The sequence below is a fragment of the Alligator mississippiensis genome, chromosome 3 (genome assembly GCF_030867095.1).
Source record: "Alligator mississippiensis isolate rAllMis1 chromosome 3, rAllMis1, whole genome shotgun sequence".
NCBI classification, from domain to species: domain Eukaryota; kingdom Metazoa; phylum Chordata; order Crocodylia; family Alligatoridae; genus Alligator; species Alligator mississippiensis.
The window spans coordinates 60,585,696-60,606,651 of NC_081826.1; the positions used below are offsets into that span (position 1 = coordinate 60,585,696).

Consider the following 20,956-nt stretch of genomic DNA (forward strand, 5'->3'; position numbering starts at 1 on the left):
AGTGTGCCTTCAACCTTTGCTTGCCCTGGGACATCTGTTGCTGGTCCAATATCTGTGCTTAGGTTCATGTCCGTATCCCTGCTGCTGTGCTTTTGATGATTTAGGAAATTTATATTTATTATTCATGAATTATTTTATATTCATTACATTTATATTTATAAATGTGCTAGATCTCATAGATCTGGATGTCTGTCAAATCCATTAGATTGGGAGCTCTGGGGCCATCTGGAAGTGGTTGCTGAATCTGCAGCTTTAGAGTCCTTTTGCTGGGATGGAGGGGATGTCCATCCCAACAGTGCAGTTTTCAAAGCTGCCAAATGGTCTGCATCTAAATATCATCTTTTTAAAGGGTTTCTTTCTTTCTCTTTTGGTTTTCAGCTGTTAGGTTAGGTTTGGCAGGTTTCTTTTCTAGCATTTGGTAATAATTCTTTTCCTAATGTTAGAAAAGAAACCTGCCAAACGTAACAGCAGAAGGGGGCTACCTGGGTATTGTAATAATCCTTTATTTAAAATCAAAACAATTATGCTTCTTAAAAGTATGAAATAAAACTATATGTCTGTGGTATCTTGTCTTAGAAACTCCAGAATGATGAATAAAGTAAAAAACACGTATTGCCATGTCTAAGAAACCTTGCTAAGCTTTCCACAGCAATAAAGAGCAAAGCATGTCTGGCATTTTTTTATTCCAGCAAGTTGAATGTATTTGGGGCTTATTGTAATATACAGGATTTTGCCTACATACAGTAGTGAACAGAGAGGTGGAAAGCTTTTTCACAGTAACCAAAACCAACTGATACTGATTCATGTCCCCATCTTTATTGGCATTTTTTTGTTGAATTTTTCTTTCATAGGAGAAAGTAGATGAAGTGTTTCCATTTTAGGTACATAAAATGAGAACTGGACATCACTGGTTATTGTTGCAGAGAGAAAGGAATTAAATCCAAAATAAAATGCTTTTTGTATTTGTTCACCCATCATAGCTTGTGATCTCTTAAAATATTAATAGCTCGTTAGGGTACAGGGTGTGATGCATCATATATATGTATGGTGCTTACCATAATGCTGCACTGCATTTCTGTATCTCTAGCTGCTAAAAACCTATATATATATTTAATAATAGCATTTAACTGAAAATGTACTTACATAATTTTGGAACAAAGAATAAAGGGCAAATATTTTCATAAGTTTGCTTCAATTTTTTTTTAAATAGTTTGAGGTATTTTCTCCCCTATTGGGTGACCTATTTTGCATATAATCACTTCTGGGTAATAGATACCCTGAGTAACTTGGTTGTAATTTTTATACATTGATAATACAAAGGAGCTTAATTAGTTTTTGTAAAATTTACCCACAGCTAAAAACACTCTAAAATGACAATTATAATAAAGATAACTTAATTTCTCTTGTTTAAAAGTTTAATTTTTAAAATTAAGATGACATTATTACATATATATTAGTTGTAGTATATTAAAAGCTAAACTCTCATGTTACTGCTAGCTCAGTTATACTGCTGGAAGCTTTCTGCATTTTTGAGGCAGGCTTGTCATTATTCCAAACCCCTTTGATATATCTCTACCAGTTTGAAGTTTGTCTTGCAATGCTGAGTTTTTTCTGATACTGATATATAATATAGCATCTCTAGGTGTGGGATAATATTAGGCACACTTTTATGAGTTAGGTCATTAGGCAGTCTATGAGGTGTTATGTAGACTGAAACAGGACTGTCCCATTTCTTAATGACTAGGGGTTGCATGCTGTATGAGTTGAATGAGCAGGCACTATACCTCCACACTGCAGCACCATGCTGTAGACCAGTCTTTTCCAACCTTTTCCAGTCCAAGGCACACTTACGTTAATAACAATTTTCCACGTCATACCTGTTAAGGCATTCCTTATCCTCATACTTATGAGCTTATTGTAGCTCATTGCTGTGGCAAATGTCTATGCGCAGTGGATGAATTTTCTTCTGCTTGGCTGGTTCTGTCTCTCCCCCACAGCCAGCACATGTGCGAGTCTTCTGTGCATATCTCATTGATGCAGCTTGTTTGTTAGCTCTAGGTGGCTGGAGAACTTTCTTCTCATTCTGCAAAAATTCTTGTGGCACACCAGGGAGCTTGTCACAGCACCCTGGTGTGCTCCTGCACTCCAATTGAAAAGCACAGCTGTAGACTACCTTAGTGCTATAGATGCTGTGCCCCACTTCCTGGGGCTGGAGCAGGAAGCAAAAGCTGATGGTGGAGACAGAGCCTAGAGACTCTGACTGCAGCAGCAGCCAAGAGATGAAGTGGGCAGCAGCTGGGTAGGAGCCTTGGACCTGCGCATTAACCCTTATAGACTGCATATAGCCCCTTGCCAACAGTTGGACAGCCATGGACTAAGATTTGTCTGTTTTTGCATAGCCATGTAAGAATTAATTTTAACAGTGAAAAGTAAACAGTCTCAGTAAAGTTTTCTTACACATTAGTAAAGGGCATATCCTGATTCGTAAATCTGCCAATTCACCATGAATGATTTCATTAGAAACAATTTTATTCCTTCTTTGAAATTGCAGATGTTAGCTTGTGTGGTTTTCAGATTTATTGAATTTCTCAGTAAAAGTCAGCTTTCATTGCTTACAACTACTGCGCTTCGTATGTTCATTTGGCCCCCTCTACATGTTACAGGTATCACATGATTAACTGATTCATTACACAGTTGTCTTAAGAACAGCTACATGTTCCAAGTACTTATCACATGATAAATAGCTCCAACCAGCTATAAAGTTAGACTTTGAAAATGTGTACCAACTTTATTGCTGGTTGCTGTCGAGCTTTAATTTGCATGTCTTGCAGGGTCTCCCCCTGCAGGTAGGAGCCCCGTCAGTTTACGCTTGGGGATCACTTCTGCTGTGATCCTCGAGGCTTGAGGGTGCATAAAACACCTGGGCCAGGGACATTGGGGCTGCTGTGATCTCCCAGGCTCAGGGGTGAGTGAAACCCCCTTCAACTGGGAGGTCTCCCAGGCACAAGAGCTTTTTGCTGTTGTACCGTGCGCTAGCCGTAAGACGTGATGAGATCTAATGCACAGTACCACCATTGTCTCCTGTCATGCATCTGTAGCACGGCAGGAGATACGATTGTGTGGATTGTGCGCTGGATCCCATCGTGCCTTTACCTGCACGTGTAGAGGGAACCTTTATCAGACAAAGATTTTGTACCACTGCTACCATTTTTCCTCTTAATTAAAAAAAACCCCCAAACTTATTTTCCTTTAATTTGAACTTTTTACGGTGTGGAATTGTTTTCTAAATGACAATGTAGTGTCAGAAAAAGTCCTTGAGCCAAATTCAGCTCTGAGAGATGTTTTAGATTTTCCTTTTTTTTCTCAACAGGAGCCAAATTAAATTGGACCTCTCAGTTGTAAACCAGAAGTAATGGGAGAGGTATACCAGGAAACATGTTGCCTATCAACATTTTTCTCAAGGTGCGGAATGGACCTCTTTTTTTGTGTTGCTTTTTTATGCCTTTCATAAAAGTAGCATTTGTGGGCTGAATATAGCCCAGTACAGGCAACCCCCACTTAATGCTGTTTCACTTAGCACTATTTCGCTATAATCCTCATTTTAAATTGATACCTGATTTCACTTAATGCTCCATGAGTTTTGTTATAACACTCACAGTCGCCATCTTGGGTCATTAAAAACAATTGTGGTCACCATTTTGGGTCATCAGATACTTTTGGTTTCACTTAACGCTCGTTTCCCTTAACATGAGATTTGCTCCTTTCTTCTACCTAGGGGGTCTTTAAGGAGGAGGCTGGACAGATATTTGGCTGGGGTGATATGATCCCAGCACCCGTTCCTGCCTGGGGCAGGGGTTCAGACCTGATGATCTGTTTAGGTCCCTTCTGACCCTAAGTACTATGAACATTTGGTTTTTCAGGAACCAATTATGAGCGCTAAGTGGGGGTTGCTTGTAGTATGTTTCTCGTGCGCGTGGAATGCAGCATACTGTCTTTAGCTCCCAGTCTGGAAATGTATATACACCCACTTGGATTTATAGCTGTGGGTCATCTCCTTGAATTAGGACTTTCTCACATGTGCAGGTAGTTGCATGTCCTTTCCCTTATTTTATCACAAAAATAAAAGTGCCATTTGTAACTACTGTAACTGCTATTTTTGCTATAGCTACATATATACAAAGTTATGGAATTAAGGTTTTGTCTGTGATTTCCTTGCCTTAGTTTGTATCTGCTGCTCAGGCTGCATTTATCTCACATTTTTCAGAATAGTTATTTTCATTATGTATTTTCTAATGAGACCTGGAAGTACTGGAGAACTGGTGTTTGAGTGATGTTTGCTTGACTGGTATAAACACTTCATTTTAAATCTTGTGTGTCATAACATTTTATTCTGGAAAAAAACTTCCCTTTTAAAGGAATGAAACTTTTATGAATGCAACTCTACTTGTAACATCAAAGAACTTTGTTTCTCAAGGTGAGAGAACACATCCCATATTTATAATTTATAGGCACTATGACTGTGACCTAATATATTTTTGAAGAGATTTAATATAATAATATCCTTAGCTTGAGGGCAACATTCTGAAAACTTTGTGGATTTTCTTTTTTTTATCCCAGCTCAATCTGCAATCATATTTCTCTGTTATAATTTCCTCTTAGCATTATAGTACAATTGACATTGATAGATAGCATATAGAAACTGAACTTAACAAAAAAAAAAATCTTGCGTCGTTGGCACAGAAATAATGTCTGTAGAAAAATTTCTGGCTCCCTTTCTATCCAGCTGCTGACAGCAAGCACAACAGAGCTATCGCTTCCTGCATTTGGCTCTTGTAGATTTGTCATAAACAGCCAGACTATATATTTATATTAAAGATTAATTCATTGAAGATGAATTATTCCGACTTGTGTGTACATGTTAGTTAATGGAAAGCTGCAGATGTAAAGATCAGCTCTTAATTTCAAGCCAACAAATTAATACAACTGTGTGGTACTGTTTTCTCCACAGGTGTGAGTGCGTTAGGACTGTTTGAAGAGCATTGTAGCTAATAGTCCATATATAATTTGGAAGAAGATACCTTCAATGGAAGACCCTCAGGGGATAAATGGAAAGTCTGTAAGTAAACAACATGTCAGCCCCAAGGAAAGATTTATTGCTTTTAAAGTAGTAATTATTTTTGTTGTAACTGGGTGGCTGGAAAGTCCTTGAAGTGCTATTCCCACTTTTAATGTTTTAATGTTTGAGGCTATGAATCTTTACAGTTCAAGAGGTTAGAGGCCTATGGTACAGTTGCATTGCATAAGAATATTTGTATTGGTTTTAAGGTATTTTTTTACATAACTCTAATGCTACTTACCAAGATGTAATATGTGCCTAATGTTTTAATTTCATATGAGTCTTCTAATCAGTTTAAAACTGCACACTTTTTTAGTTTGCCTAATATTTTTCTATACAACTGAAATTTTATATGCTGAATTCACTGTTGGAATAAGTGGTTCAAAATCCTACCGCAGATTTATTACAAGTTTTCTTAATTCCGCTTTTTATACAGTGACAAAATATGTGAATCTGAAATTAGAATATTTGGTGATTACTATTGTGACCTATAAGACAGACATTTACAAGAAACATTGATTGGAAGCATTTCTTATTAACTATATAAAACTGTTAACCCTACTTTAAATCAGACAGTTTACCTTCAGGTGTCTGATTATAGATTTATTAGCTTGGTTTTTGATATAGTTCTTTGTGAACAATTACTGAACACTTTAATTTGTGAGGTTTACCTTTGTTAAAACATTTAGTTCCTTTTAAAGAAAAGTCTATGTAGAGCATTTTACTTTTAACTGAACAATTTTAACTGTTGTTGTAAAAATAACTCCTAAAATGATTATTAATGAAGAGAGATTAGAAATATTTTCCCCATTTTTTTTTCACTTTTAGTTTGTACATTTGTACTCTTGAGTCACTCAGGTTTGCTGTTTCTTTAGTAGAGTGAGTGAGCTGTTTGTGACAGTTGTTCTCAAAGCAACAGAGTAAAAGGAAAAAGCCATCTAGAAGAAGAAAACTTGGGTGAATGCCTACTGGTCAGAACCTACCAGCATATCCCAATGAAGTAATGTTGCCCATGTTTCTTTTTTTTTCCATCCCCTGTGTCCTGTCTGGTTTTGAACTATCTGAGCAATGTGGCTTCCACTACTTTTCTTAGAAATGTGTTACCCACTCTGTCTTTGCATTTACATTAAGATATTTATCCACTGCTAAAACAGCTGTATGTAGACAGGACTGATCATATGCAACATCATTTCATAAGAGGGAGCAATTATGGCCTCTGAATCTGTTCTCAACACAGTCTAACCTGGCTAGGCTGAGTTTGTAACAGTACAGACATCCCCTCTGGTTTGAAGAAATGCAGGAATATGCCTGCAGTGGCTCAGGCTAGAAGCTGGGGGGTGCTGAGCTGAGGAGGGGCATGCCAGGCCCTGGCAGGATGCTCTGATTAGGGAGGGGTTTCCCCCACTTCCTGAGCAGCCCAGCAGGGAGTTGGTAATGCAGTGTTTTCAGAACAAAAGCCTCTCCCATTAGTTCAAGCTCTTCTTAAATAACTTTTTCTAAGAGAGGAATGGAGGGACATTACCAGCTGAGCTGTTGATTAGCTCCAGAAAGCCCTTAGCAGACACTGTCCTGTGTCACAAACACCTCTCAGCATTAGCTAGCCTGCCTCATGCTGGCTATGGTTCGAGCTCTGGGAGAAGGGAATGGGCTGCCTACTGCAGGCTCGGGGTCACTGCCCTGCTGCCCTCCCCTTGGGACCTCTGCAGCTCAGCTGGTGGGACCCGGCAGGGCAGGGCCGGGTGCGGAAGCTTGTTGCTGCTGCTAGGAGCTCTGTGCCACCCTGGTGAGGTGCTCCCTGCCTGCTTTGTACCACCACTCCAGCTGCTTCTGGGTGGGCAGGGGGTACTTCACCAGGGCAATGCGGTGCTTGCAGCAGTGGCAGTGAGCTTCCTCGCCCTACTCTGCCATGCTGCACTGGGTCCTGCCTGTTGGGCTGTGGAGACTCTGGGGGGAGGGCAGCAAGGTGGGGAGCTCAAGCCCACAATGTGCAGTTTGCCCCCACCTCATGCACAAATCTGGGGGGCACATGCCCCCACACCCTCTGGGAGTATGCGCAGCAGCGGAGAACTGGCCTCTCCCCTTCACCTCTCAAATGAGCCATTTGTGGGCCCATCCCACTCCCTGCCTGGGCCTTGCGGCCATGCATTCCACCCCTAGGCCCCAAGCCCCTTGCACCTACCCAGCTTTGCAGCAGCCCTAGCCCTGCTGAACTCCCTCCCTCCACCACTATGGGAACCTCAGTTTTGCACCCCCCCCTCGGTTTACCTGTGGGAGCTGCTCTCCAGGCTGTGCAGTGGCCACGTGCATGTGTATGTGTGCACATGCACACGGCACTCCCTGCTGATCACCCTTCTCTCACCCTGCACCCTCCTAGCCCCTTGCAGGCTGGAACTCTGCCAGCTTGCAAGCGGAAACCCACAGTTTCCTGCATTTTTCTCCTTTAAAGGAGAAAATCCAGGTTTTTCTGTGTAAAATGAGAAAATCCAGGTTTTACCACTCTTTTTTCCATGGTGAATGGAAAACCTGGGTCTCTGGTAATGAAGATAGAATGTGTTCATGGATTTATTTGACCCATTCATACTTTTGGACCTTTCAGCCCAACTCAGTCCTTCTCCTACCCTCAGACCCCATAACCTACTCAGCCCAACTCAGTCTTCTGGGTTACTTACTGCAGAGTCTGGGGGGATACGTGCATGCTCAGAGCCTCCTGATAGCACACTTCTCATGGCCAAAAGAGTTTCCAGTCCTGGACTGTAGCTGCTTAGCCAATGAGATATTGGCTGTATGCAGTTACTTTAACAACATACATGCATGTCTTTATAACTGTGGAGTCTGGATGAACCAAAAGTATGTGACCAGGTGTGGAATTATGCATGGTGATATATCAGTTTAGTGCCAGTGTAACTGCTTATTTTCACTGGTTATACCTCAGTATGAAACTGGAGGAATGCAATGGTGAATCAGATTTCTGAACTAGCTCCCTATTAATTATGTTTATCTGGCAGCTGTCCCAATGAATTTTGCCACAAATAATCATACAACACAGGGATTTCTTAAGACTAGTAGTTAGCAATGCAAAACAGAGTCAACTCAATGAGGTGCAGAGTGAAAAGGAGATTAGTTGCAGGAGAAAAGATGAGTGAACCACAAAGTATGTATGTGCATGTGCACAAGCCCGTCTTTGTGATGGGTGAGTGACTTACAAACTCGGCAATTACACTGACACAAATTTTGGCCTTTTGAAGTTCAAGATACTGAACACCTGCAACCACCCCTGTGGCCTTGTAGTCAGCCACTAAGAGAGAGAGGTTTTTGGAGGAAAACCACCCAAAGCAGCAAGCAGAAGACACTTAATAGTGGATATAACCAATGAAGACTTTTAATGCAAAATACTTTGGGAAAGCAGTTTCAAGATCAAGCAAAAAATACTAAGGCCATATTCAGCAATTAAACTGACTATGTGTTTTATATTAGGGTGGTGCTCAGTCTCCAGCTTGTGGTCTGAATTTGACCCACGAGGCCATGTTATCAGGCGTGTGGAAATTTGGCAGTGAGGAAGTGGTAGTAGCATTAATCACTTCTCGAGCCATGGCAATTAGTACTGCCGCTGCTCCCCCACTGCCAAGTTTCTGGACCCATGAAGAGCTCTACAGGCTGGATGACATGGCCCTGCACACAGGGTTGTGGGCTGGCACTCTGGGCTGCACCTGTGGACTGACCCACACAACGACCCCATGCTGGATGTGGCCTGCAGACTGGTTCCACCTTTGGGATCTGGCCCCATGCCACTCATCTGGCCCATGGGACTGGAAGGTTGAGCACCAGTTTATTAGGAAAACAGGGCTAGACAGACATTAAATTAACTTGCTCTTTGTTATGCTCAGCTAGCTTAACAGAATTAAATAAACTTGCACTGCTTAAAGAAAAGGGCTTAATATTTTTATCAGCAGGATTTGCAATTACAGTAATTATGGGTTTGGAATTGCATACCATTTAGTCAGACTGGCAGTTCTTAGTTATATACAGGCACTCCTCACTTAACGACCGAGTTCCGTTCCTGCGACTAGGTCATTAAGTGAATTGGTCGATAAGCGAGGAGCTGCCCCTTGATACTGCGTGCCTTGGCTTGAGACGCCGCACTGCCATTTCCACAATACGTTTCATACAATACCGACTGCTCGGAGAGCTGGTCGTAAGTCCGCGCGGTCGTTAAACAGGTAGGTCGTTAAGTGAGGAGTACCTGTATGTATAAATCTCAAACAATCACATATACCTCTTCCTTCCTTCCACCTGAAGCCTTACAAAGAAATGCAAAAAATGTAACATTTTAACATCTGGTCTTGGTTCAGTCAGCAACCTTTCTGAGCCACAGGTTGGAACAACCCAGCTACAGTCCAACATGGGCTGGACAGTAGCATTCCAACACCAGTGGGGTTTTGCCCATGCCAGGGACAGGCAGTTGGATGCTGCACCAGAGCCAGACAGGAATATGCCATTTGCCATATGTTGTCAACCCTTGGATTTATTTACCTGCACCTCTATCAATGTCATCTATACCATCACCTGCTTACAGTGCCCCTCTGCCACTTACATTGATCAGCTGGGGTGACCCCTACATGAGAGAATGAACAAAAATCTGACATCAATACTAGAAACACTGTGGCAGAATACTTTAACCTCCCTGGACTTTCCATTGCTGTACTGACCTCAGCATGGCTATTCTTAGACAACAAAACTTTGAAAATGAACTTGAGTAAGAAATAGCAGAAGAAGAAATCTTTTACAGCCTGGATTGTGTTAAATGTGCTTTAAACTGAGATTTTGTTTTTCCCATTTCCTTGATTAACTTTTATATACCCTATGTCCCTCAATGGGCTAACTACTTTGTTTAATCTCTCTCTTGCTCACCTTGCCTCTCTCCTTTTCCCTCCAGCCCCTTCCTACCCTTTATATTTTAATCATTCCTTTCTGTTTACCAATTCTACCTCCTGTATCTGTAGCATCTGATTTGTAGCATCTGATGAAGCAAGCCTTCTGCTTCTAAAAGCTTATGCTATATATCTTTGATATAGTTAGTCTGTTAAGCTGCAAATCTACCCTCCCTTCTTCCTAAAGCATTAGTATCACTTTAAATATACCTATGCTGTTTGTCCAAAAGTATTTTATAAATTCTCTGAGTCTGTGTTAATGAAAATACTTTGAAAATAAGCTTTAGTCTCTTTCATGGATAAAACATCTTCAGTTTTTTCTTAGGTTCAGTGCAATAGCTGACAGTTGATTAGTGAAGTGACAGTAAACATTGAAAATGCTTTCTAAAGCAGTGGTTCTCAACCTTTATAGATTCAAGGCACCCTTTGGAAAATGCCAACTCTTAGCTTTTACTTGTTTCTTGACTTGAAATTTTTGCAATTCCTTTGTTGTAAAGGCCTCAGACAGGGCCGTGGTACCCTAGTCCTAGCTGAGAATCACTGAGTTAGGTAGTTTATTACCAAATTATTGGTAGGTCACTGAATGCCACCAGTTGTAGAGGAACAGAAGTGTTGGAATATTTCTGAATCTTAGTTTTGCTGTAGCGTCTTTTTGTTGTCATCTAATATGGTGCTGGGCTTTTTTTGTTTTAGGCTTGTATTAAGTTACTTGGCAAGGTATAGCGTGTCCGTTTCTTTGCATGGTGAACTTGTTGCAGGTCTCTGTTATATTGAAAGAACCCCCTTTAGTGACTTAGAGCCAGTTTGTTTGTGAATACTGGGCATGCTTTCTAAAGACATTCAGGGATCCTGGATATTTGTCAATTTGTTGTGGATTAGTCATAAATTGTTTGTTTGCTTTTGGGGGGGGGGGTTTAATAGCACCTTAATTGCCACACTAATATGTGGCATTTTTATTTTTCTTTAATGCCAGTTCAAGAACTTATTTTCCTGTGTATTTGTAGTTCTGTGAGAATTTGAAATCTATATTTACACTATAGTGATCTTACAGTTTAATTATTCAACTAGTCTAATATTAAAATATTCAAATAAACTTCTAAAGGCATTGATGTATGACATGACTATACTGATGTAACTTTCCTTGGTTTTATACATGGAAGTATATTATACCAGGATCTTGAATGGACAGATGTGCATCTATCCTGGTGTATATCTGCATGCAGTAGATGGCAGTTACAGTGCTTCACTAATAGGTGGCAGGAGAACTAGGAATAGTTTATTACCTTGAACAAATGACTACCCCCATGATAAGGTGTAAACGTAACATGTACACTGGTATACTTTTAACCTTGATTTTTCCTGGAATAATTCCACACTGAATTTGAGTTACAGAAGTATAATGCTGCACCTCCAACAGACGCTCCCTTCTATACTTGCATAAAACAAAGCAGTTACACATGTGTATATGTGCCATGTATTCATGCCCTGAGCTATAAACACTTTATATAAATGAAACAGTAATTATTATTTAAGTATGTATCAGTGTAGGTTTCACTGTAGCCACACATGAACATCCTTGAACATGGCATTTTTTTATAGCCTTATCCATCAAGACCCTGTGTACAAACTGTGTTACCTTATCCTCCCGTGTGAGGGCATGAGAGAGCCTATGCGCCTCTTTCAGCTCTCTCTTATCTGTTGAAGAGACATGGTGAGAGTCTGACCTGTTTCAGTTGTGAAGCTGAGAAGTGCCAAACTTTGAAGCCCGGTGTGGGTTCTGGGCAGTTGCAGCAGGAAGGGCCCAGCAGAGGCAAAGAGGGAAGGACTACTTTTCCCGTGCTCTGAACAACAGTTTCTGCCTGGGCGATGCCACTGCTTAGCTTGGGTGGGTGAGTCTAGAGCAGGTGTGGGGTGGGGCAGGCTGGGTCAGGTCTGTGTGTGCCAGTACTACAGGTCTGGGGCCAGTGGCGGCAGCGGCCAGGAGCCACCACTACCTGGGCTGCCTAGAAAGGCAGTTCAGCTGTGTGCCTAGAGGCATCAGGTCTTGGCACATGCCGGCAGTGTGAAGCAGGCATGGAGCAAGGGCGGGGTCAGGGCTGTGCATGTTGGTTCCAGCTGGTTCATTCCTGCTGGGGTGAGTCTGGAGTGGGTGTGGGACAGAACTGGGGCTGCATGCTGTTGGCGGTGGTGGGGAGACACCACCAGCTTGGGGGTCAGCGCCCACTTGTGGGGGGGGCTTTCATACATACCCCACCATACAACACAAACCCCACAACCACACCCTCCTCACACACCCCACAAACATTGCCTCCCCCACCCTTCCCCAAATGCATCCCCCCACACACACCTGTGTACCTCTGGGGGGAGCCCCACTCACTGCTACATGCACACACCCTACCACATGCATGCATCCACACATAGCCCCACGCCCTCCCGCATGCACCATATCTACACACACACGCACCCGTAGCCCCCCACCCTCTAGCCCTCCCCCACAATATACAAGAGTAAGACTTCATTTTGAGCTATTATGCAATCACCTCTTTATACATGACACAAACGCACATAAAACAGGACACAAATATTTTTTTTAAATAAAATTAAAATATGTTATTGTGGATGTTTGATTTTTAGCATACAATTTGGTTTTTTTTCCAGTTCCAAGATGGAGAACCCCTTTCCCAAAAGAAGTACTTCTGGGGCAAGGGGAGGGACTTCTGGTGGCAAAGTTCAGGGGGTAGGATTTCTGGTCCCAAGATAACGACCAAGGGGCAGAGCATCTGTCAAGGGGCAGGGCTACCTTTGCTGCCCTTGACAGCTCACCAAAACTCATTTAATGGCCTTCCAGCTGAAATAATTGCTCTGATCTAAACCCACAGGTTTAAGCCATACCTTTCTGTGATCCCAACCTAAAATTAACTCCTCAAAACCCTCCTTAACATTAAAGACATTGTCTCCCACATCTTTTTCACTACCAATTGTACCAATATTAATACATGTAATTGATGCTTCAGATCTTAATACTGATTCCAGCATTGATGGACAAGTACTTCTTAGTACTAAGGCATGCCTTTGGAGATCTACCTTTGCCCTCTTCCTGGTATGAAAAACAGCGTGGACAGTTGTTCATTATTGTATGGCAGTACGGTTCCTTGAAAAATACTTTTCTCCGGTGTCAGGCTTCTCTCACTCTGGTCAGTAACTTGATTCCTGGGATGCGTTACTCCTTATGGGAACTTTTCATAAGTGTGAGAACAAAATCTCATCAGGTCTTGAGGAAGAGAAGATAGTCAATATGATTATGATGGACATCAGCAGCCAGAAGAGTGAGCAGGGCATCAACCCTGAGCGCCAACTTAAAGGGGGTGCCAGTACGGTCCCCTCTGCATTGGAGACTTTGTCATGGGAGGCACAGTCTGTGCCAGGGGGAAGGGAGCGAGCAGTTTACCAGGAGCTTACATCACTTCCTGCCCTGTTAGCTGCAGCAGCCTGAGCCTATGCTGTCACAGCAACTGCAGCAGCAGAAGTAGCTGCTGCCTGACTGAGGAGTTACCTTTTTCTTCCCTCCACTCCCTTTATTCCCCCTGCTCTCCCTTTCCCTTCTTCCTCCCTGCTCTTTAGTAGTCAGCATAATTCCTGTTGTTCTCCCCCCATCTCTGCATCAGCTGCTGAAAGAGCTCGCTATGCCTCTGCCTGGAGGTGGTCAGGGAGCACTCATGCACACCAGTAAAGAAGGGCAAATAGTAGCCAAAACAGTAAATTAATTGGACACAGCCACTCAAACCATGTCCCTGCTAATCACAATATGCCAGATGCCGGAAACCAGGAGGCCTGGAATATTTAGAGATGTTAAAGTAACTTTCAAGGATATCCCCATTTTGAGAGCATACACTAATTCAGTGAGAGAAATGAGGAGGCTCTCCAGTCCCTTAGGGAGTTTAGTGAAATACCATGTATTGCATACCATGTACTTCAGTGCCATACCATGAGTCCTTTCAGTACCAGTGATGTCAATGGTAGAGAACACTGTCATATTCTCACAACTATCAACATGTGTGTGGTAGGCTGGCTGGTGGGCTCACCAGCAGCCCAGCTTGTCGGCTTGAGACAAATAGCTCAGACCAATTGGTGGGGCATTCCCCTTCCCCACCAATTAGGAGGAGGCAGGAGGTAGGCTTGCGTTGCCGTGACCCAGGGGTGAGGTGAAGATTTCATAGACTTCATAAACGTAAGGGCTGGAAGGGACCTTGGAAGACCATAGAGTCCAGCCCCCTGCCCCAGGGGCAGGAAGTCAGCAGGGGTCATAGGATCCCAGCAAGATAAACATCCAAATTTCTCTTGAAGGCGTTCAAAGTCAGTGCTTGAACCACCTTCAGTGCCAGTCTGTTCCAGACCTTGGGGGCTTGGACAGTAAAGAAGTTATTCCTTATATCCAGCCTGACATGGTCCTGGAGGAGTTCATGACCGTTCAACCTTGTCATCCCATGGAGTGCTCTGGTGAACAAATGTTCCCCCAGATCCTGGTGAGCACCCCTTTTAAACTTATAGGTAGCCATCAGATCACCCCTGAGCCTGTGCTTTTCCAGGCTGAAGAGTCCCATAGATCTCAGCCTCTCATCATAAGGTCTGTTTTCCTGTCCTCTGATCATGTGCATGGCTCTCCTCTGGACTCTCTCAAGCTTCTCCACATCCTTTTTGAATTGTGGAGCCCAAAACTGGACGCAGTACTCCAGCTGTGGCATCACCAAGGCCGAGTACAATGGGAGAATGATGTCCTGGGATTTACTTGAGAAGCATCTATGGATCCAAGCCAGCATTTTGCTCGCTTTACTAGGAGCAGAATTACATTGAAGGCTCATGTTCATCTTGTGGTCAGTCATGATCCCCAAGTCCTTTTCGTCTGTAGTGCTAGCCAGTGTAGCGCTGCCGAGCCCATAAGCATGCTGCAGGTTTTTCTTAAGGTGTAGAACCTTGCGTTTTTCAGTGTTAAATACCATCAGGTTCTCATCCACGCATTTCCTGAGCCTGTCAGGGTCGGCCTGGATCACCCTCCTGTCCTCAGGTGTGGATGCTTTACCCCGAGTTTGGTGTTGTCGGCGTACTTGGCCAGTCTGCTTCCGATGCCAGTGTCCACATCATTAATGAAGATGTTGAATAGTATAGGCGCAAGGACAGAGCCTTGAGGGGACCCCACTGGTCACAGTGCACCATAACGATTAACTTCCATCAACGACCACCCGCTGGGTCCGACCACGGAGCCAATTCTCCAGCCACTGGATGGTGGTGAACCCGAGGCCGCATTTGGCCAGTTTTGCTAAGAGGTGATTATGGGATACCAGATCGAAAGCTTTTTTAAAGTCAAGGTATATGACATCAATCTCTTCTCCCTTATCCAGGTGATAGGTCACCTGGTTGTAAAAGGAAATTAAATTGGTCAAGCAAGACCTATCCACAACAAACCCATGCTGGCTATCCTTCAGGATGTTGCCATCGGCCAGTCTGTTAAGAATGGTCTCTTTGATAATCTTTTCTAAGACCTTCCCTGGGATAGAGGTGAGGCTGATAGTTTGCTGGATCCACTTTCCACCCTTTCTTGAAGATAGGCACCACATTGGCCTTCTTCCAGTCTTCGGGCACTTCACCAGAGTGCCAGGAGTTCTCGAAGATCTGTGCCAGGGGCTGAGCTATAATGCTTGTCAGCTCCTTGAGTACCCTGGGGTGTAAACTGTCAGGCCTGGCTGACTTGAAGGTATCCAGCCTCTCAAGGTGTTCCTTCACAAAGTCAACATTGATGGAGGGTAAGGAATTTCCCTCACCTGGGCCTTTCTGTCCTGTAATGGGCAGGGGCGTCCCTTGGGACTGGTGAAAAACTGATGCAAAGTACCCATGTAGCAAGTTGGCTTTTTCCTGGGCATCGGTTGTCAGTTGTCCCATCTGGTTTAGCAGGGGTCCAATGTTGCCCTTGCTTTTCCTCCGGCTCCCCACATATCTAAAAAAGAACTTTTATTGTCCTTGATATTTGTAGCTAGCTGGAGTTCCGTTGCAGCCTTGGCTTTCCTGGTTTGCTCCCTGCAGGTCCGGACCAAAGCAGACTATTCCTCCTTGGTGGTGGTTGCAGTCCTCCATCCTTTGTAGGTCTTCCTTTTAAGATGCAAGAGGTCCGCCAGTTCCCTGGAGAGCCAAGGTGACTGCTGTGCTCTTTTGCTGCCAATATGCTGCTATTAGAAGAAAAAGCAAATGTAATTTGGGTTGCAATAATGACAGTATTGCATACAAGATAAGGAAGGATACTTGCCTTATTACTGGTTAGGCTTTGGGTGCAGTATGCTTTTTAGTCCACTTTTGGCCGTTTCATAATTGATAGGGTTGGAAGGGACCTGAGCAGATCATCAAGTCCAACCCCCGATATCCAGGGGTCAAAGAAAACCCATGGGGAAAAAAATAGTACAGCAGCGCATGCCACTCAAAACCTGAGCCTGGGTCGTCAGAGCTATGCTACAGCTGCTGGCCAGGCTCTGTGCAGCAGGATCACTGCTGCTGCAGCCCTGGGAGGCTCCCAGGACCCTAGGTAAAAGCTGCGAGGGCCAGCCCAGTGCTGGCCTCAGTCTCCCCTACCCCACTCAGGGTAACTTGCCATGTACCAGGGGGCGTGTAGCACAGGAACTAGTGGTGGAACAAGGTGCACTGCTACTACTTGCCCCTGGGGAGTAGAATATGGCAGTGGGTTTAAACTACCAGAGACAGATTTAGACCACATCTCAGGAAAAATGTAACTGTTCAAGCAGCAGGACAATGGAACACACTGACTAATACAGTTGTTGAAACTCTTGCATTTAAGATTTACAAGAATAGAGGCTAGGAAGGCATCTATTTGGGATGGTTAGAAATAGCCTAACCTGCACCTGTGCAGGTTTCAGACAAGATTAACTTTGGTATCTTTTCTACCTTGAATATTCAATGGTTTTATAAAGATATAATGCAGATATAAAACAATCCTATTAATACATCTGCACAAATTTAATCATGCATTTTCTGTTCTGCATTTACATTTCAATATACAATCCTTCATGAACAAAAATCTGAACTGAAACAAGTACCCATTTAGTAAATTGGCTTTTTCTTGGGCATCGGTTGTCAGTTGTGCCACCTGGTTTAGCAGGGGTCCAGTGTTGCCCTTGTTTTTCCTCCGACTCCCCACATATCTAAAAAAGGACTTTTTATTGTCCTTGATACTTGTAGCTAATTGGAGTTCCATCACAGCCTTGGCTTTCCTGGTTCGCTCCCTGCAGGTCCAGACTGGTGCAGAATATTCCCCCTTGGAGGTGGATCTGGTCCTCCATCCTTTGTAGACCATTATTTTTAGATGCAGGAGGTCCACTAGTTCCCTGCAGAGCCAAGGGGGCTGCCGTGCCCTTCTGCTGCCTTTTCTCCGAGACAGAATAGACTTCGCTTGTGCATCCAGGATCACTCCCTTGAGGAGCAACCACTCTTACTGAACTCCCCTCCCCTTTGGGTCATGGTCCTTTAGGGCCTCACTGAGAAGCCTCCTGAGCTTGTCAAAGTCAGCTTTCCTGAAGTAGAGGACTTCTGTATTGCTGACTGTCTTGCCAGCTTTATGGCAGATGGTGAAGGTGATCAGCTCGTGGTCACTGTCATCCAGCTTCCCTTCGATCATTAGGTCGCTGATTAGGTCATCCCCAGTTGCCAGTACCAGGTTGAGGAGCAATTTACCTCTCGTTGGCCTGTAGACTTCTTGTGTCAGATAGAGCTCATCCACACACGAGGAAGCTTTGCAACCATTCAGATTTGGCCGAGCATTCTTCCCATGAGATGTCTGGGTAGTTGAAGTCCCCCATGACAACCATGCACCAGGAGCTTGTGGCCTCAGTCAGTTCCCTGGCGAACTCCTGGTCAAGCTTTTGATTCTCGGTGGGAGGTCTGGAGTAGACTCCCACCATTGTGTCCACTGTGCCATGTTTCCCATGGATTTTAACCCAGAGCGTCTCTAGTCGTCCACTTTGGGTGCCAATGTCGGCTTACAGGGACTCGTAGCTTTCCTTGACATAAAGAGCTATACCTCCCGACCCTTCATAGTTTCATAGTAGCTAGGGTCAGGAGGGACCTGAACAGATCATCTGGCCTGACCCCCTGCCACGGGCAGGAATGAATGCTAGGTTCACAAGACCCCAGACAGGTGATCATCCAACCTCCTCTTGAATTTGCCCAGGGTAGGGGCAAGGACCACTTCCCTGGGAAGTTGGTTCCAGATTTCGGCCACCCTAACTGTAAAATATTGCCTTCTGATCTCTAACCTAAACCTGTTCTCCATCAGCTTTATTACCATTGTTCCTTGTCACACCAGGTGGTGCTGAGGAGAAAAGGGCTCTGCTTATTTACTGTTGATCTCCCCTGATGAGTTTGTAGGCAGCCACCAGGTTCCCCCTCAGCCTCCTCTTGCTGAGGCTGAACAGGTTCAGGTCCCTCAATCTCTCCTCGTAGGGCCTGTCCTGCTGCCCTCTCACCAAGCAGGTGGCCCTCCTCTGAACCCTCTCCAGGCTGGCCACATCCCTTTTGAAGTGCGGTGCCCAGTACTGGACGCAGTACTCCATCTGTGGCCTGACCGAAGTTGCATAGAGGGGGAGTATCACCTCTCTGGACCGGCTTGCATCTTTGGATGCATGACAAGGTATGGCTGGCCTTGCTGGCTGAGGTCTGGCATTGAAGGCTCATGTTCATCTTGGAGTCAGTAATGACTCCAAGATCCCTTTCCACCTCTGTGCTTTCAAGAAGGGAACTTCCCAGCCTGTATGTATGCTGTGGATTCCTTCTCCCAAGATACAGCATTCTGCATTTGTCTACGTTGAACCCCGTGCTCTTCTCATCTGCCCACTTTTGTAGTCTGTCTAAATCTAGTTGCAGCCTCTCTCTCCCTTCAAGTGTGTCCACCTCGCCCCACATCTTAGCGTCATCAGCAAACTTGGACAGCGTGCTTTCCACCCCCTCGTCCAAGTCGCTGATGAAGATGTTAAACAGTGCGGGCCCGAGGACCGAGCCCTGGGGCACCCCACTGTAGCAGAAAGCCCCCTTTTCCTCTTGCCTGCATTTGCTCTCCCCTCTTTGGATATGTTTCTCTTCTTCTACCTTTTCTTCCTTCCTCTTTCTTTCAGTATAAGACAAAGAATTGTGTTTTAAAGTTCGTATGTGTGTATTTTGTATCTCCCCTTGTATTTTGGTATTTTTATCTATTTGTATGCCATGGCATTACTCTTGTAGCTTATATTTTATACTCCTCACCTTTTACCTAAATGTGTTTAGTTTCAGAAGTAAGTTATACATTGTAACAATGTTAACAAGGGCAGGAATCAAACTGTGGCTTCCCTGTATCAGGTGGGCCCCTGAAAGAGTGAGTGAATCAGTGATTGAATGCGTAACACAGTAGCAGGCGGCAGTTAACACCTGGGGAAACCTCAGATCAACCAACAGAAGAAATCAATAGGAGACAATGTAGCAACCAGGAATTCACTAAACTTCACTGTTCAAGGGCTAGAAGCCCCAGTCTGAGTTAATTAATGCCGGGGACCAACTTTTGGGGTTAAATATCTTCAAATCGACTGCTCCCAGAGCCCTATTCAAATTTCATCAACGGACTCCCAAACCTGCACATACATGCGGACCCCTGGGGCTGACAGATGCCATCCAGTAGCCACCGAGGGGGAAGTCCCATGAGGGTCAATGACCCCAGGATTGGGCAAACCTGAGAACTGGGGAGTCACTGAAGTCTGCCAGGGACAGATAAAAAGCCGTGAAAAGTGACCCTCAAGGGCGCCCTGTTGATCTCCAACTTGACCAGCACCTGACCTGTTCAGCCAGAAAGACTAGCCAGTGACCCCCTTCTGGAGGATAACACCACGCTGGAAGAAGCCTTGACTGAGCATCGACGGCAGACTCCAGCGCCTGTGGGATAGGTATACCCAACTCTTGTAGCTCGCTGCTGTGTGTGTGCATGTGTCTCTGTGTGTGTTTCTGGGGACCAGCCCCAAGGTTTACGATTTGACTTCATTACAGTGTTTCAATCTGCCTAATAAACCAGAATTTTAAGGATCCCTAGTTGGACATTTGTAGCCAACACCACTGCTCCCATCTCTCCAGGTTGAGTACAACCCGTCCACCACTACTCTCTGGGTGCCCCCCATCAGCCAATTTTTTTACTCATCCAACTGTGTAGGCCTCAATGCCACAGTTGCTTAATTTATTGATGAGGATGGGGTGAGAGACGGTGCCAAAGGCCTTCTTAAAGTCTAGAAAGACTACGTCCACAATGACACCATCATCCAAGGATTTAGTTACTTGGTCATAAAAGGCAATCAGGTTGGTCAGGCAGGACCTGCCTTCGATGAACCCATGTTGATTGCCCCTGAGCATGATCTCCCCTGCAGGCCCCCCACAGATGTGCTCCTTGATGATTATCTTCAAGATCTTCCTGAGCACCGAGGTGAGGCTTACAGGCCTATAGTTACTTGGATCCTCCTTCTATCCACTTGATCTCTTCTGTACAGGGTATAGCTGTCTATACCTGTGGCCCAGTCATGGGTGGAGTCACACCAGGTCTCCATTATCACTATGACATTGTAATTATTTGTGTTAAGCAGGAGGACAAGTTCCTTCTGTTTATTCCCCAAGCTCCTGGCATTTGTGTACAGGCAGGCAAGTGTCCCCTTGGGGGCCCTTGCCTTGCCTACAGATTGTTCCAGGGCTGGGACAGGGGTGCGTTCCCTTAAGTGCCTTGGCCTGGTGGCTTTGCAAGGGTTGTTCAGTGGGCCAGCAGTGGCAGTAGTCCCCCTGTCTCCTGGCGGGCTTAGTTTCTTAGTCAAGCTTAGTAGTTCTTAGTCAAGAAGAGGACCTGACATGGAAC

General features: G+C 44.4%; 1 protein-coding gene across 9 annotated transcripts in view; it reads left to right on the forward strand.

Annotated features, from left to right (window-relative positions):
- Nucleotides 1-20,956, forward strand: part of EYA1 (EYA transcriptional coactivator and phosphatase 1) — a 274,101-nt gene that overhangs the window by 12,434 nt on the left and 240,711 nt on the right. For 8 of the 9 annotated variants that reach the window (XM_019498677.2, XM_019498678.2, XM_019498681.2 and 5 more), the window contains 2 exons: nt 3,371-3,462; nt 5,009-5,116. In XM_019498677.2, coding sequence (XP_019354222.1) covers nt 5,084-5,116 — 33 coding nt within the window. In that variant the 5' untranslated portion in view covers nt 3,371-3,462; nt 5,009-5,083. The remainder of the gene's footprint in view (nt 1-3,370; nt 3,463-5,008; nt 5,117-20,956) is intronic. The other variant, XM_019498676.2, reaches the window with a different exon arrangement.